The sequence below is a fragment of the Felis catus genome, chromosome D4, assembly GCF_018350175.1.
Source record: "Felis catus isolate Fca126 chromosome D4, F.catus_Fca126_mat1.0, whole genome shotgun sequence".
Lineage (NCBI taxonomy): Eukaryota > Metazoa > Chordata > Mammalia > Carnivora > Felidae > Felis > Felis catus.
This window is the reverse complement of record NC_058380.1, coordinates 88,797,372-88,814,433: the sequence shown is the minus strand read 5'-3', so window position 1 is coordinate 88,814,433 and position 17,062 is coordinate 88,797,372. Positions and strand designations below refer to the sequence as shown.

Genomic DNA, 17,062 nt, shown 5'->3' with positions numbered 1-17,062 from the left:
AGGTGCGGGTGGCCTTCAGGAGCATCCGGCTGACCTGAAGACACCCGTCCCTGCCGACCCGAGAGCGCCAGCCCTGCTCCCGGCCCAGGACTGGCACAGAGGGCTGTGGCCGGCTCAAGCACTGGCTGAATGGGCACTAAAGCCGTCACGGTGGGCCAGCGCACCCCCCTTCCTAAAGGGCACCCTTTGAAGGCTGGTGCGGAGCACAGAGGGTCCCTGAACACCCGCTCTGGGCCAGGAGGCTGTGCTGAGCAAAGCAGGCTCTGGCCCCCGGCCTCCAGGAGCCCGCGGTGTGAGGTCAGCGTGGATGGCCATCGAGTGAGTGATCCCAGGAAGAAGAGGGTGTCAGGAGAGCAAGTCGCAAGACGCAGCTCCACTGAGGACGGAGGGACGACAGATGTGTGCAAAAGGTCAACGGGGACCCAGGCTCATTGCCCCTGAACTCTGTCTCGAGGGGCCTAAGCTGATGGTTTGACAGTGGGGGTCTGTGACCTGACCAACCCTCCCTCCCTTTCCTCCTTCCACTGATGAGGGGAACGACGAGTCAAGCAGAGGAGGGGTCTCGACACGGGGATCTCGGGGGCAGTGCACGGGGCTCCAGAAGCTGCCGGAGGTTCCCTTCCCCCAGCACGGGTAGGTTCTGTGCAATCAGCCAGTGGCCTCACTCATTCTGCACCCCCCGCCCCAGACTTTGGACGCGTCTCTCGAGAGTTCAACCAGAGGCCGCCTGATGGGCCACCTGAGCTCGCTGCGTCCAGAGGGTGGATGGTTCCTGCACTTCCGCCCTCGGTGGCCTCAGCACCACCCACCAGGGGATCAGGACAGCGCCGGGAGTAGTGCCCAGATTGCATCGTCCCCCTGTGGCTGTGTGCAATTCGGCTTGAGAATGTTCGTCTTGGGGCAGAAACGGTATCACAGGCCTGCCTCTTCCTGACCCCCTGCTCGCCCCACCGGCCACCCTCGGTCACACGGGCCTCTGGCTGGCCGGTCTGGGGCCCGAGCCCCATCACCCAGGATTTGGAAGGTTGGTCAACAGGATCTGCCCCACGTCATGGCGACAGGGGGGGCTTCGGCTAGGCCCGTGGTCACACCTCTGTCCCGTGCAGTCTGAGGAGCAACGTGCTTGCGGGAGACGTGCTAAACCTAGAACAGAGGGCGCTAGGCTCTGGTCCATGCGGCCGGGGGCCTCCCCAGGGCCTCTGTCCTCACCTGCCTGCAGGGAGAGAGCTATCCCCAGACCCCAAGAGGGCCAAGCGGCTGGCAGGACTCAGCAGACCCAGAGGTTTGGGGCTGGACACGGGGGGGACTGCCCGACTGTCCACACGCGGCTGGCAGGGGGTGTGTGGAGGTGCTGGAGGACCAGCACGGCTGCCGACGGACAGAGCGTGGTGTGGGACAGAAGCTGGTCTGGGCTGCGAACACTTGGCGTCGTGTGTCCCTGTCTCTAATAAAGTCTTGTGCTGACTCGGCTGCCTCTAACCTTGCTCGGCGCCCCACGTCAAGGCCGCCTCCTGCCCGATTTCCCCAGACTTCCTCACCGTCTTTATTTCTATTAAAGAAACGGTGTTTCCCAGGTAGCCCTGTGTCCCCAGAGGCCGCCCCAGACCCTTGAGCAGAACCAGCCGCACACCGGCCAGCAGCTGGGCCACCTCCCGGCGGGGGAGATCCTCCTGGGGCCAGGCGTCTGGGGACGGGCCTGTGCATCCCACGGGGGTCCCCAGGGTCTCTCTTGTGGCCGAGACTGGAGTCCTGAGGAGCTGAGACTTTATTAAAACAACAGTCCCTAGTGGCTATTCGTAAAACCAGTGTGAAGCTTGAGGACAAAATCACCCCCTGAGCTGATTTAATGAAGTCCAACATCTATCGAGTGCCCGTATCAGAGACCTGGTGCGGGGCCAGAGCCGGGATGTGCTGGAGCCCTGCCTGAGGCCCCCTGTGGGGGCAGCTGGAGGGTGTCTGCCCACCGGGCCACACGGGGGACAGAGGTCTCTGTCCCGGTGGCTGGAGGCTTCTAGAACGTTCACAGAACGCTATCCCCCTTCATAACGTGTCTCCGGCCAACGGCGTGCGGTCTCGCCTTCTCAGTGTCAGACCCACAGGGACCCCCTGGCTATGTGGCTCCTGGGCCAGGCCGCAGGAAGTCACTGAGTTGATCACGGCCACCTGCCTCCCCACAGGCTCACGGGGCCAACTGCCAGGCTGTTACCCCAATACATCCCACTCTTGCAAGGTCACAGCCCTACGCAGAGAAGCAAGGGCCGGGGTGTCTTAAGGAACTGAGGCTGCTGTGAGCTTGGCCATCCTGGGACTTGGCCCTGATGTTCTAGGGAGGTTTCCCGGGGAACCTCAGTCCTGGTGGAAGAAAGCAGGACCCCCTGAAACCTCTCTCCCATTTTACCCTGACCCCGTGAAAAGCCTCTGTTTCAGGAAGCTGAACGGAGCCTACTGCTCTCTGGCTGACAGCCTGAGCCGTCCTTGACCTTCCCACAGCCCAGAGCCTGTCGATCTGCTGCTCTGGAGGCCCAGAGGTCGTCACCTCTCCCATTGCCCATCCCCTGGAGGGAGTCTAGGAAGAGTACTTGAAAGCAGTCTTTCGGGCCAGCTGTTCTCGGGGGGACACCTGGGGACCTCCTCCTACTCACCCCCAACCTCACCCCCACCCCAAGCCCCAACACTCGGGACTTCCTGTGGCCTCTTTTCAGAGCTGCGGGCGCCAGCCCTGAAGGGACCTGGGTCATGGCGGGCCTCACAGCAGAACCTCTTCTTGGAGTTCGGCCTGTCAGAGAGCCAAGTGGAGACTTTCTCCGGGCGGGAATGGGGTGGCCCTGGGGTTTGACCCCACCCCTGCCCTCCCTACACCCCCCAGCTGAGAAATTTCACAGAGCGCAGCTTGGGAACCCAAACCTGTCTTTTTACACCCACAAAAACTGAGGCACAGAGGAGGCAAGCATCTGGCCCAGGCCTCACAGCATGGTAGGGACCCACCACGGGCCGCACCCCATCACTAAGCAGCACCCAAGGTCACAACCAACCAGCACTAAGTAGGGAGATCAAATGACACTGCTCCTCTGGTCTCCCACGCACACACCAGCCCCTCAGGGGACAGAAGCCAGCTCTGCACCTGCTCCCGTCGGCACATGAATGCACCCGCCCCCTGCACCTGCCCATGGAGAAGCCCAAAGTCAATCCACACGGCTCTTTCTTGACCCTGTTCTCTCCAGACAAGACCAGGGGGAACCAAGACTTCCCGCTGCAGATGGGGCTGCAGACAGAGGAGGATGGGGGTTGGGCCTGCTCCCGCAAGGCCAAGTGCTCTGACCCTCTGAGCCTCAGACTCCCCTCTCCCCCTGCAGAGGGGCAGTATTCTAGCCCCTTCCTCAGGTTGATGGGGGACAGTAAGTGTCCATGAGGCCGTCTCTATTCCCCCTGTGAATGGCGGGGTGGTTCTCCACACCCCCCAGCACCCACAGGCAAAGGTGACGGAGGTCAGCGGGGGTGAGGGCCCCGGAGACTGGGGGAACGCCTCTGTGCTTGGTCCCCAGCCTCGCCGGAGCAGCCGGCTCGGGACAACGGCAGGGTGGCCTAGCCTCACTCGGCACCTGCTTCCCTTATCCCCCTGCTCACTCTCAGTGGAGGGGAAATCTAGGCCAAGAGAGGAGTAGGGGGCCTGGCTGGGCTGTCTTCACACCCTCTGCTGGTCTCCCCACAGGTGCTCCGAAGACACGGTGCTGGGTCACCAGGCGTGGGGACGTGGGCTCCTGGGGCTGCAGGATGCTGGACCAGTCAGAGTGCTGGCGCCCACAAGCAGGTGCTCCCCCTGTGACGGGCGCCTGCCTCCCACCTTGGCCAGTGCCCGGAGAACACTCTGTAGCGCTCTCTGCCCGACCGGGAACTGCATCTCGGCTTAGCCGAGCCGACCCTCGCTCCTGAAGCAGACCCCGGGGTCGCTCTGTGATCAGACGCAGCGCAGGCAGAGCGAACAGCCGTGGGGTGAGCACCCCAAGTCGTGAGCGAGGTGTCCAGTCAGTGGCCATGCCCGGACCAGAGGGATCCTGCAGAAACACGTGGCCCGCAACGCAGCCCCCCCACCCCCCGACCCCGCTCCGCCATGGGGACGTGCGGGTGATGACGTGGGATGCTCCCCGCACTGATCTGTGAGCCCACCTGGGGAGGAACCGCCCGGGAACCAGCGCCTGGGGAGTGACGGACGCCGTGTTCCCCACTGTGGGTGCCGGTGGTGCAGAGAGCCACTGCCATGACCTTGACGACTCTCCCAGCCCTTGCCGAGCCCTACCCTGGGCTAAGGGCCTCACCACCGAGCCCCGTCACCATGGCCACTCTCCGCTGAGGCTCAGAAAGCGAGGCCCTGCCAGCCACCCAGCGGACAGCCAGTGCGTTTTGAAAACCTTGGCCGGTGGGTCCGTCCTTCCCCGAATGGGAGTCGGGCACTGAGCTGGGCGCTGGGGTTGTGGGAAACACCGAGCTTCCTTTTTTGTCCCTTAAGCGGGCTCCACACCCAGCATGGGACCCCACGGGACCGAGATCGAGAGTCAGACGCTGAACCAGGCGGCCCCACTCAGCTTCCCTTCTCAGGAATAAATGGACTGTGGTACAGGGGACACGGGCCAGGGGGCTCCGAACCCCTTCCGCATTCCCCCTCGTAGGAAGCAGCCCTCCCTCGTGAGGCCCACGGCCACGCCACCCAACACAGCTGCCCGCCTGACCGCCCACGGGAGCGGCTGAGCGGGTCGGGCGTGGGTGGGCGAGGGGTGGACACCGCCTCCCCCCAACCCTGCTTCTCCGAAGAGTGAGGCAGACGCGACAAACGCAGGACCGTGAAGGGTAAGGGTGGGTGTGCCATTCACACCTCTCCCGAGGGACTCGAGGGTCTGTGCCCGCCCTGCGATGGCTGGCTAACGATGCTGGCTGCTCCGCTGGAGACCAGGCCTGGGCAAAGGGCAGCCCCCTCGGCTCCCGTCATCAGACCACATCCTGTTTGTGTTGGGTCTTTTATGGAGGCCGGCAGCACTGCCCCCTCCTTCGCCACCAGCGTCCCCAATGGAATCCCAGGGTCAGGAATGTGCGGCAATCAGACCACAGGGCGGCAAATCTACCCGGGGGCCTATATAAAGCAGGAGGAGCCCGGAGCCGCACCTCCCAGACAGGAGCCCGGAGGCGCCCTGCCCAGCAGCCCTCCTGGGGAGCAGGCCCGCAGCACGGTGAGTACAGCCACGCCATCCCTAGAGGGAACCCTGCTCGCTGGACCCCTCCTCCGGGTCAGGGAGGTGGTGACCAAACACCTCCTCTCGCGGCCCAGAGATTGGCACGGCTGCCCTCCGGGGTTCAGCCTCCGTCTCCCCCGGGTGCTTTTTTTGCCTCGTCCTCAACGTCGGGGACTGAAGTCCCGACTCGTGCTGGGGCCCATTTACGGTGGCGGATGTCCCAACTTCCACCACTCCTGTTCTCGAAGGGGTCCATGACCCCCCCCCCCACCCCCCCCGCTCGACAAGGGGAGAGAAGCCACTTCCTAGGCATCGATGCACCCTTTCTCGAGACCCAGAGGCCATCTCCCGGCAGAGTCGTCCCCCAGATGGGATCCTGCCCGGCCCCCAGGGCTGCCGGCTGCCCTGTGGAAAGCCCCCCACTCCGCCCAGGCCCTGATGGAGAGGCTTTCCCGAAGCAGGCGAGACTTGACTTCAGCTCCGGGGGAGGAGATGATAGAAGTTAGGAGGGCTGGATTTGGGTAGAGAGGAGGCTGCTTTTGTGACTTTTTCAAAGCTTTCTGGCTGAGTTCCCTTTGAAATGTCTTCAAGGGAGCCATTTCTGGAAAGAGCTCTGGGGAGCCCGTGCCTCCTCTCCAGAACCGGCTCTTTTTACCAGCCTCAGCTCTCCTCAGAGGACCAGCCAGCTCCGACTCACCATGGTCATTACCGGAAAGGCTTCCTTTAGGAGGGAATGAGCAATTGCTGTCGAAGCAGGGGCATTTTGGGAAGCTCTATTTCTGTTTCAAATCCCCCCATGGACTGCCATCCATGGGGTAGAGTAGTGGCTCTGAGTCACTTAGACCTGGGCTTGAATCCCGGCTCTGTCACTTATAAAGCCGTGACGTCTTGGGCACGTCACCTGCTTGGGCACGGCCCCCTCTGTCAAAGGGAGTGAGACCCTCCTGCGGGAGGGACGTGAGGGCGGCACCGGATGGACAGGGCCACAAAGCGCTGCCCACACACCCGGTGCGCCAAGCTGTCCGGCCATTAGAATCATGAATCTCAGGGCCTCCGCTTTCTAGTTGTGGTCCAGTCTCCTGGCCTTCTTGACAGTCTTCTCGGCTGAAAACATGCTTACTGTGAGGACAGTCTGCCGAGGTCACACGGACGGGGCTCACAGGTTTTAGCTCAGGGCCTGGCACGTGGGTGGTGCTCTGTAGGGATCACTGACAGCCCGGCCACGTCCACATGCTTCTCCCCAGGTGGGCGCGTTAGGCCAGGAACATCAAATCCATTCCAGCTTCCGGGAGCAATTCGTTTCCGTGGTAAAGAGACATTAGGTGTCCCAGCTACGCGGCTTAGCTACGCCCGTTTAGCATCGAGTTGAAGACTAAGACAGATCGATGCTGTTCATTCCCTACCTTGTGGCTCTGAGATGATGTGGCCCAAGAGTCAGTAATTATTCGGGGCTCCTGGGTGGCTCAGTCGGTTGAGCGTCCGACTTCAGCTCAGGCCATGATCTCGCAGTTTGTGAGTTCGAGCCCCGCGTCGGGCTAAGCGCTGACAGCTCAGAGCCTGGAGCCTGTTTCAGATTCTGTGTCCCCCTTTCTCTCTCTGCCCCTTCCCCGCTCATACTCTGTCTCTCAAAAATGAACAAACGTTAAAAAAAAATTTTTTTTTAAATTGTAATAAAAGGAGACCGAGCCCAAGTTTGTGCAGCACTCGGGGACTACGGGCACCCCCCCCTCCGCCCGGCTGTATGCCGTCCCAGCAGTGGGGGGTTATCCGAATGCTAAGCTGCCAAGGCCGTCAGATCCAGGGGACCACGGGAGAGGAGACTCAGCCTAATTGGTACAATCAGCTCCTGAGCCTGCTAAGAAAATAAAGGCCTGCTCCCCCAGCATAGTGACACTTCCTCAAGCTGCCTGCAAGTTGGGCTCAGCTGATCCCCCAGCCTTTGATGGCTGCCCGGGCCCTGGGAAGCACTTGACAGGTTGTCATGCAAGGCCCACGCGTGCAGCCTGTAACTTGTTCCTCTCTTTCCTCCGGGCCAGATGATAAGCCCTTACTGCCTGCTCCTCCTGCCGCTGGGCGCCTGCTTTCCTCTGCTGGGCACAGAAGAGGCCGCCGCGGGTGGCGTCAGAGGCGAAATGGGCTGGGCCCACCTGCCCGGGGGACACCGAGTCTCCCTCCCACGGGGCTCCCCCCGGCGGCCGAGAGCTCCGCACCCCCTGGGCCCGCCTGTCACGGCCAAGGAGCCGCAGACGTCCGGCAGGCAGAGTGCTGGCTTCAGGGTCCGGTTTGGGAGGCATGATGACGGCAGCGAGGCGACCGGCTTCCTCCTGGCGGATGGCGACAAGGCTAGCGGCCCGTTGGGGACCCTGGCTGAGGAGCTCAGCGGTTACAGCAGGAAGAAAGGCGGCTTCAGCTTCCGCTTTGGCCGGCGGTGAAGGGGCCAGGGCATCCTGGAAGGGGCTTCTCCGTGGACCCTCCCCGCTGCTGCTTCCAACCCCCCCTGCCCTGTCTTCTCCTCGAGCCCGAAAGACCAGAATACTAAGAAGGCGTGAGGAATATTCTAATGAGTTCTTAGCAGTAGGATGGCTTAGGTGGGTGCTTCCTTTTGATTTCCAACTTGGCTGAGGCCAAAACCTGGACGGGATCCAAAAAAGGAAGCAAGCCGCATCCCAGCAAGCACCGCCCTGATGTAGCCCACAGACCACCGTCTGTTCCAGCCCCCTTCCCGGGGGGTCGGGTCTCAGCAGTCCCCTGGCCGAGAGGCGGCCCGGAGGCTGGGCGGTGTCAGCTGCTCGGTGGACGGGGCTGGGCCATGAATATGAATAAGCAAAGCTGGCTAAGCCGAAGGCAGGTGGGCTGATGCTGACAGCGGGGTAGTCAAAGTTTTGACAGTCTCCACGGGGACGTCTGGAGCTGACATCCATCCATAGTGGGCCGTGACAGCGTGTTCCATCGGGTGTAGCGTGCGGTTCTGGAAGTTAAAAAACAGAAACAGAAACAATCTTGCTCTCCGTCCCATTAACACACGAGCCCCTCTGGCAAGAAAACCCCGCTTGTGGTGTCGAGATGTCGTTCGGACCCGGCTGCCCGTTCCCTTCTGATACCTGTGCTCGGCGGCGGACCCGTCTGGTGGGAGATGAATGGGGCAAGAATACGGTTTTGCTCTGGCAAGGCTGCCCCTCGAGTGTTCAGGATATGAATGTGCCGTGTGTGTCTTTTGAAATAAAACTTGTAACTGCAAAACCGTAATGGGAAGCTAGCTCACCCGATTCTTGCCTACAGGTCCTCTGTGCCCCCAGGAATCTGGCTTTTTCCTGAGCTGCAAGTGCCTTAACTCTGGGGAGATGGAAATCGTGTTGCCGGCACCCGCACCTGTCCCGGCATCCCCTTAATTGGCAGCTGGTAACACCAGTGGTCAAGGGCGGAGGGAAACGCGGCACAAGGTGTATTTTCCTGCTGCACTCGACTGCTCCTTCCGAGGCTTTCTCAAAGCGAAGAGCATTCTGAGAACAACTTCTCTACCCCAGGGGAAGCCAGAGCTCAGCCTGGAGTGGCTGCAGGCCCGGGGCAAGGCAGAGCAGCTCTTTCAAACGCTGCTCTGCCGTGTCCTGCAATCCCATCCCCTGTCAGATACGGCCGCGTGATCCTGCTCCCTCCCAGGCTGGCTTCGACCGCCGAGATGAGAGCCTGGATTGATGTTACTATGGCAACATCTCCCCTCCTCCTCTCGAGCTGCAGCTTGGCCCTGTTCACAATTGAATAATTTTCCATTGAGCTGTCACAATTAATTGGTGGATTTTTATTAGCCTTTTAGAACCACACTGGGTTGGGCCCAGCTTGGCACCTCGGAGCATTTCACAGTGTTTTCCATTCTATTAGTGACTTAGATTCCCCAGCAGCAGCTCTCAATCCTCGGCAGCCAGAAAGCCACTTCATTAGGGGGTGACAGATCTGAGCCACAAAGGAGCCAAGCTGACTGGGGCGCGGAAATTGGGTGGCAGGGTGGGACAGGAACACAGGAATCCAAACATCACCTTGGGTTAAAGTGAGCTGCCTTCCCCTGGAGCTCCTCGCGGCTTCTCCCCTCCGCGTGCCCCGCCGGGACAGGCGCCAGATAGCGACACGGAGTCTGGGAGGCACATCGTACTCCCTTTGGCTTCTACCGCTGTCCAGGGAAGGGATGATCCGGGATGCTGTCCTGCTAATGTGACAGACTGGTGGGGATGGAACACATCCCGGGGTCTTCGTCTGTTGGTAAAGAGAGGCAAACACTCAGCCCTCAAGCCACAGAGGGTAAACCTCAAGAAAATGAGTCCCAGCGTGTCCAACAAGGACAGTTCCGGAGCTGAGAATAGACATCGCAGGGTGGCCACGTGAAGGAAGTGAAATCCCAGCCCAGGCTCTCGCCCCAGTCTTGGCTCATTTCCACTTCGTTGGGGCGGGGGCGGGCAGTAAGCTGGATCCCTCCTCCCTTCACTCACTGACACATGCAGGGAAGCCAGAGAACATGCTTGTGAAAAGACCAGGTGAGACAGGACAGATCGAAGGCCGAGGGCAGAGGACCACCCTGCAGCCAGGTGCCCTGGTGACCCCCACTTGGCCAATTTCTACTCTTAGAATGAAAGGAGCCACCTCCATGGTCACTAACCGCAGGAACCTGGAGGTCACCGAGGCTGAGCTACTCCCGCATGTGTTTACCACGCAGTTTGGGGACATACTGGCTGGTTTCTAATTTAGTAGGATGAGATTAACCTCAGAGAAATCGGAGATAAAGAGGGGGAAGGGGAGGGCCTTCAGAGGGGTGGATATCCCGTCATCACTTTCACCCTTCAACAACCATCAGCAACAAAGGTATTCTTTCCAGTTGCTTGTATATTCGAGCGCAATAACCCCGAACATCTAAATGATCAAACCGTTAAGGGCATTGCTCTGTTCAGTCCACTCCCGTGCTGTATCTGGCGATACCACCTCTTCAGTTCCCTGCCCCTCACTCTACCCCCTGGGGCTTGGTCGAGGTTTGGGGGCCTTTCAAACCACCCCCCGCGCCCTCCTTGGCGGGGACGATCACTCTCCAGATTAGTGACGGTGAGGTTCTTTGGAAAACATTGACTTTGCAAGCAGAGATTAAGCTCCCTGTCTGGGTTTGCTCTAGCTGGTGTGATGGGATGGTCTCCTCCAGCCCAGGCACCTGTCTGCATCCCTTCGGCGTGTTGGTGCAAGACGCACACACAAGAGCCTTCATCTTGGGCGTCTAGCTAAACACTGGATGGGGAGTATTTCTGTATTTTCCCCTATGTTTCAAACATTAATAAAAACGTTTTAAGAAAAAAGGAGGCTCACGGGGCAGGCAGCGGGCCATCCAGCAGCTGCTGAAGTAAATAAGGAGCCACCTTGTCCTTAACTTTGCCCCAGGACCAGAGATGCTACAGGACAGAGTCCCTTGAAGACCCCAAGTCAGGAAAGGTGTTTTACCCTCTGAGCAGGGAGCTGGGGCCCTGCCCACGGTGTCGGGTCGCCATCAGGGAGGTGGGTAGGCATGACAGGGACACCGTGGCCGGTCAGTCTCGTCCCACCTGACGCCTTCCGTGCCAAGGCAACATTTACAAATTGATTCCCCAGGACACTCCATTTGGGAATGCCTCCCGTAAAACATCCCAACACCTGAGAAGCTGGGTTGGCTGCAATCCTGGACTTCTTTTCTTCCACGACAGAGGGAGGAGCCCGACTGGAGCCCAGACCTCTTCTGCTGGCCACGCTGGGGCCACCTACCACCATCAACGAGTTAGTCCAGCACAGTATGGCAGCACATGCTGTGTGACCCGGGGCAAGCTGCTCCACATCTCTGAGTCTCAACTTCCTCACACATCAAATGCCGAACAGCAACAGAACCTCCCTCGTTAGAAACAAAAAAAAGGGAGAGGCTGTCACGTGGTAACGCGCGGCGCATCTGTAGTGGCTGAGAACGCCCACGTGTGGGCTGTGATTTTAAGAAAACTCCCACTGGAATATGACACACATGGAGAACGGGCTCCCACTCTGCGCACAGTTCCGTTTTCACCAAGTGACAGACCCACTGGCCGGCACGACCCAGACTGAGAAGCATGGTGTCACCTGCCCCCCAAGAGCTCCCCTGCACCCCAACCAGGCGTGGCCTTCCGTCCTGACTTCTAACACGACACCACAGGCTAGCCGTGTTGCCGTAAATAAACAGAAGTTTCTGGCATCGCTACTGCGTGTCTGGCTGCTTCTGTTCAACGTCACGTTCGCGTGACTCGTGTCCACGCGGGGTTGCGGCCAAGAGTGTTCGTCTCCGCTGCTCCGTAACATCCCACTACGTGAACACATCGCAACGTTCTGCTCCTCTGTGCTGACGGCATCTGGACGGTTTTCAGTCTGAGGGTTTTTCCCTGCGATCCTCACTCTGACGTTTGGGCTTGGATTTTGTGAAAACAGCATCAACGGCAGCTGCTGGCCCTTCTGGCAGGCTTGACCCTCGGGCGCTCCTTGGTTCCGGACCTGGAGGGCAGGCCTCGAAATCACCCGAAAACCGCGTGTGCACGGACGTGGGTTTTCGGGGCCTCGATCCAGGTGCGCGAAGTCCTCAAGGGGCTCTGTGACCTGACCAAGGGCAGGAACCACGGTCCTGGAACGGCTAGACCCAAGTAAGTTTCTGAAGCTCGGGTGACACACGGAACGTTCTTATTTGAGAGAAGACCTGTACTTCCCCCTGGCACAGCCACCGCGGTGACAGGCACGGGACGCCAGGCGAGGGCCGTGCCCGGCTGCAGCCTCACTGCTGGGCGTCAAGAAAACGGGACAATGTGCTCTAAGAGGGCTCCGTGAAGACTCTGGGCCGGGCCCACGTCTGGCACGGAGGAAGCAGCCCGTCGGTTGCGGCCGTCACTCCAAGTCACCGTGCGTCGTCTTTCCGACGCCAGAGCTGTCCCTCGAGGAAGGCCCCCTGACTTGGGAGAGCTGACCTGGACAGGGCGTGGCCCGGGCCTCCGTGAAAAGAGGGAGGGGCTCCTGCAGCCCTCGGGTGCGGGCACACCCCGCGGTCCCACCAGCCCTCGCCGCAGGCCGGCGGCCTCACCTCCGGCCCGAGACAGGCAGCACGGCAGCCGCGGAGGGTCCACTCAACCGTGGTCCTGCACACGCTCTGGTGAGCAGGACCCGTGTCCCCTGACAAGGCTGCTGGCTTAATAAGTATCATTATCAGACAGCACCACTCACTTCCCCGACTGCCACTTTCCAAGCTGTCAGCTGGCGTTAAATGCAGGCCCAGACGAGGAAACGGCCGCACGCGCCCCCTCGGTCCCCTCGGTCCCCTCGGTGGGGGGCTGGGAGAGGCCACGGCGCTGCAGGTGGCATTTCCAGGCCCCCTGCCCCTCCTCGTGCGCACAGAGAAAGGAGACACGGGGCGGGTGGGCCACAGCGCGCGAGGGGCGCTTCGGGGGCCGGCGGGGTGCCGAGGCGGGGTCACAGGCAGAGGAAAAAGGCGCACCTGTGGAGGGACTATCGCTTCCAGGCCAGTGGAGCCCAGGACGTACTTCCTCCCGATTCAATGACGCTGTGACGGCCTGACAGCTGGAACAGCCCTTGGACTCCTCTTCCTCCCGATTCGGAGGCAGGGCCCACGCCCAGTGCTGCTGGCAGATCCGTGTCAAGGGCACAAGAAGGGCCAGAGGCCAGGGCAGGGAGAGAAACCGCATTTGGCAGGCCGAGGAAGATGCCCGGATGCAGGATTCCCACTGCGCTCCTGTAAAACCCACCCCGGAGCCTCCAGCCCCTTAAGGGCAACGAGGACCCCCTCCCTCCCGTCTGCACACCACAGCCCGGAGGGACAGGGAAAATGACAGACCAGACCCATCTGCCCGAGTTCTAACGTTGTAAACATTTATTTAAAAAATACTACGGAGAGATGTGGATTCAAAAAACAGAGTCATATACAGAAACAAAATGTACTGGACCAAAAAAAAAAAAAAAAAAAAAAAGACACCATAGGCATTTGAGAAGGGAAAATAGTGGAAAACTATTTACATGTCATTTATAAAAGACCAAGTCTATAAAAGAGTGTAATACCAAGATATAAATGCAAAATATAGTGGCACGTCATGTGAACAACAAAAAAAAATCAGTACCTTATAGAAAGAGGCGGTCGAGGGGACCTGGGTGGGGTCGGTTTTGCTTTGTCTGCAAGGCCGCTGGTGGTGTTCTAGCACCTCCCTCAGTCTGTGTGACACAGAAGTCTGGGGGGGGGGAGGGGGCAAAGAGGTGATGAGCTGTGAGGACAGCACAAATCGATGCAGAGGGAACCATCTCTACTAGAGAAATAAAGAACAAGTTCGGGTGATGAGGCCGGTGTGAGGTCACGGGGGTATGGGGGTGGAAGGTGGTCGCGCCTGGGCCCGGCAGGAGGCCCAGGCAGGTGCCTGCCCCCCGCCTTCAGCAGCTGCTCTAGGTCAAGGTCAAGGCGGCCTGGGCCCCTGGCTGGAGGGCCTGGTCCTGGGCAGCCTGGGGAGAGGAGACCGAGGCCTGCTCTTGGAGACACTTTCTGGGCTTCATCTGTTTGTGGTTTTCTCCATCCCTGAAAACCCCAGCAGAAACAGTGGGCTGCGTGTTGTTGCTCGTGGCGATTCAACAGGACATTGGCCTCTTAGCGCACAGCCAGCAACGGTTGGGGCTTTGGTGCCACAGTCCTTCTCCCGTGCGCCGGCGGCCAGTCCTTCTGTGCCGGAGGCGACTGGGCTGAGCTCAGAGCCATGAAATGCTCCGGAAAACTAAAGGTTGGCTTGTCACACAGGAAAGAGCTCTGCATGAATCTACTTGGTCTCAGAGGAGTACAAGGGAGGAGAAGGAGATTGGTCAGAAATCAAGACCAAGTGCCTTTTCTGGGCACCTGGAAGCCTGAAAAGAAGGTAGGCTGGGCCCAGCCCCGGGCCATCTGGGTACCAGCTGTTCCCCCAGCCAGCCACCCTGCCTGCCTCCCCTGACCCTGCACGCCGGACTGCGACCCTCCTACCCTTCAGACTCCGGCTTTCCATCCAGGCCGAGCAGTGCCACAAGACAGCAAGGACCCAAGGGCCGGCTGGTTTTAGCACCCCGTTTCACCCCCCAAATCAAGAGCTGTCCTTCACACGAGGCAATGTGAGGGCACCAGCCCCCGGCAGCAACGGAGGGCAGAGTGACCAGCTGGCAAGCGCTTCCCAGGATGTAGTTCTGGAGACGGGTCTTCTGCGCCGGCTCCCCCCATGGGGTAGGTGGGGAGGACAGTTCCTCGGGCCTCGGTGACAAGGCTCCTGGTCAGGGCGCTCGTTTCCCGCGGGAAGCGGAGGAGAAGGCATCCCCAGAGGAGGGCCTCCAGAAAGACCAGTGGAAAGGAAATATGCTCGTCTGCTTTCACCCCTGGCCGGAAGAGCTCAGTTCTGGAGCACTACGTGGGGAGGAGGCCGGCGGGCCGACCGGAGTCCACAGAGCAGGAACTCCACAGATAGAACTCGGGACAGAGGCGACTCAGGGAGCTCGGGATGGGGGAGGGGGAAGTGCGGGACAGTTGGCACAAAACACAGGTAGTCGGGCTGTGTTCCACAGTGGCCCTTGGCTCCGTGTGGCGCAGCGCTCCCGGGCCAAGGTCCCAACTCACTGGTCTGGTGTCGGCCACTGTCGCAGGCATGGGGAAGCCTTCACGCACTGCAGGCGGCTCCGGCCGGCCTCATGCCCGGCTTCTGCTACCTCTGTACGATGTCACTGATCTCCTTCACGGAGCTGAGGAGTTTGCTGAAGTCCTGAGTGGCCGCCGGGCCACTCCCTGCTGTCGCCGGGCAGATCTGAAGCTCCCGGAGATTATTCTCCAGTTTGTTGATGGCCTCGCGGAAGGCGAATTTGTTCCTCATCTGCTGGATGGAATCCACATAGCTCACGCAGAACGTGTACAGGTTTTTGCCGGCTTCCAGCACGGCGCTATGGCTGGCCATCTGCTCGGAGTTCTTGGAGATGGCCAGGCACAGGGCCTCGGTGCCGTCCAGGACCACGCTCTTGGTGATGGTGCCGCTGGCGATCCGCTCCGGAGGCTGGCGGGTTTTCCGAAGAGACACGCGGGTCGATATGAGAGGGATGAAGGCAGTAGACGCGGGCTGGTCCCCGGCCAGGGCGGAGGCTGCTGATGGCAGCGTGGAGGGGGCGGGCGCCGCCCCGGCTGGGGCCCCCGCTGGCTTGCCGGACGACTGCGGCTTTGGCACGGATGGGAGCGCGGGCTTTTTGACGCCCTCTCCCAGCGGACTGGGCTTGATGGCGTCACTGTTCACAGCATCCACGACCACAGCCGCGGCTTTCGTTTTCCCGCCAGTGCTGGCCTCCCCGGCCGCTTCCTGGGTCGGGTTCTGAGCGGGCTTCCCGGCTTTCCCCACGGAGGCCGGCGGCGGGGGCGGTGGGGCAGGTTTGAGCTTGGACAGTTTCCCCTTGTCTCTCCCCGGGGACTCGGAGGAAGGCTTGTGCCTCCTCGCTCTGGGCTCCTCGGCGGGGGCCTTGCCGGTCCCTCCGGACGCACCTGGCCCTGCTCTGCTGGCGGGGGGCACCGGCTCAGCTGCGACAGGTGTCCCCAAGGCACCGGACTTGGCGGTCTCGTCCTTGTGGGGAAGGCCAGAGGAAGGAGCCCCCGTGACCTGCCTGCGGAGGAGTTTTGGAGTCAGACTTGGGGGGCTGGAGCCCGGGCTGGACTCCCCCGCGTCTCGAAAGACCTCATCGGCTGCTTCCTCGGTCTTTTTCACCAGCCTGGGTGGGGGAGTCACCGTGCCTCTGGTCGCCTGGTCGGACCTGTTCTCACTCGCCCGCTTCCGAGGCAGAGCCGGCTTCTCGCTTTTGTGCCCTCCAAACGTGGACGAGTCGAACTGCCTGCCCGTGGACTGCAGGTCCCGAGGCAGTGTGACAGACCTCCACTCGGTGTCCCTGGCTCCGTGGGGCACGCAGGAGGCCGAGCAGGACCGCAGGAAGCGCTTGCTGGAGCTGCCGCCACTCTCCTCCTCGCTGGCTGCTAGGCGGCTGCTGGTCAGCGTACTGGACTTTTTCCACAGGTGGGGAGACCGGAAGCCTGCACCCCCGGACTCCCGGAAGGCTCCGTTGGGGACGCCAGCCCCGCTGCTGGGCTTTGGGGACTTGGCTGGCTCGGCTGCGTCCGAGGGTGTGAGAGCCGGTGCCCCGTTGCTGGTTTCTCGGCCCTCTTCCTCGCCGGCCCCCTTGCGCTCGGGCTGGCCGTCCATCTCCCGGAAGGAGCTGCTGCGTTTCGGGGGCGTTGGGGCCGTTTTCTTCTTCTTCTTGATCAAGGCACTGAACAAGTTGGTCTTTTTGTCTTTGGGAAGAAGCCGCTCATCCTCATTCAGGCCGCCATCCTGGGGACCTCGTTCTTTTCGAGGGAGCAGTGGAGACACAGGGGGCTCGTGGTCCAGAGGATCTGAAACACAGTGGGAAATGTTTAACAGCTTCAGACTAGAGGCTCCTTTGTGAGGGGGAACCTGGGGCTGGCCACCGGCTCCCCAGAGGACCAGCCACGGGTCTGGGCCCGGACAGGCCTGCGCGTGAGCACCAGCTCCGCCACCCTCCCCCCTGCCCCCCACCCCCCAGCCGCGAAGCCTGGGCAAGGGACGCCTCTCCACACATCCTCAGCGTTCTCCTCTACGAAATGGAGAAACAAAACCCACCCGTAGACGGGGCGCCTGGGTGGCTCAGTCGGTTAAGCGTCCGACGCTTGACCTGGGCTCAGGTCACGGTCTCGTGGTTTGTGGGATCGAGCCCTGTGTCGGGCTCTGTGCGGACGGCACGAAGCCTGCTCGGGATTCATATTCATTCTC

At 61.0% G+C, this 17,062-nt stretch overlaps 2 protein-coding genes across 3 annotated transcripts in view; one reads left to right on the top strand and one right to left on the bottom strand.

Moving 5' to 3' along the window:
• Window positions 1–2,387: 2,387 nt before the first annotated feature.
• On the top strand, window positions 2,388–8,474 carry QRFP (pyroglutamylated RFamide peptide). The gene is made up of 2 exons (XM_045043179.1): window positions 2,388–5,219; window positions 7,259–8,474. Exons 1-2 carry the CDS (start codon window positions 4,920–4,922, stop codon window positions 7,652–7,654), a joined length of 696 nt encoding a protein of 231 aa, XP_044899114.1. The 5' UTR covers window positions 2,388–4,919; the 3' UTR covers window positions 7,655–8,474.
• ABL1 (ABL proto-oncogene 1, non-receptor tyrosine kinase) overlaps window positions 5,976–17,062 on the bottom strand; it is a 150,850-nt gene continuing 139,763 nt past the window's right edge. For both annotated transcript variants that reach the window (XM_003995974.6, XM_023242856.2), the window contains exons 11-13: window positions 10,692–16,665; window positions 9,254–9,467; window positions 5,976–8,190 (exon numbers count right to left, since the gene is read on the bottom strand). In XM_003995974.6, the coding sequence (XP_003996023.4) occupies window positions 14,948–16,665 (1,718 nt within the window). In that variant the 3' untranslated portion in view covers window positions 5,976–8,190; window positions 9,254–9,467; window positions 10,692–14,947. The remainder of the gene's footprint in view (window positions 8,191–9,253; window positions 9,468–10,691; window positions 16,666–17,062) is intronic.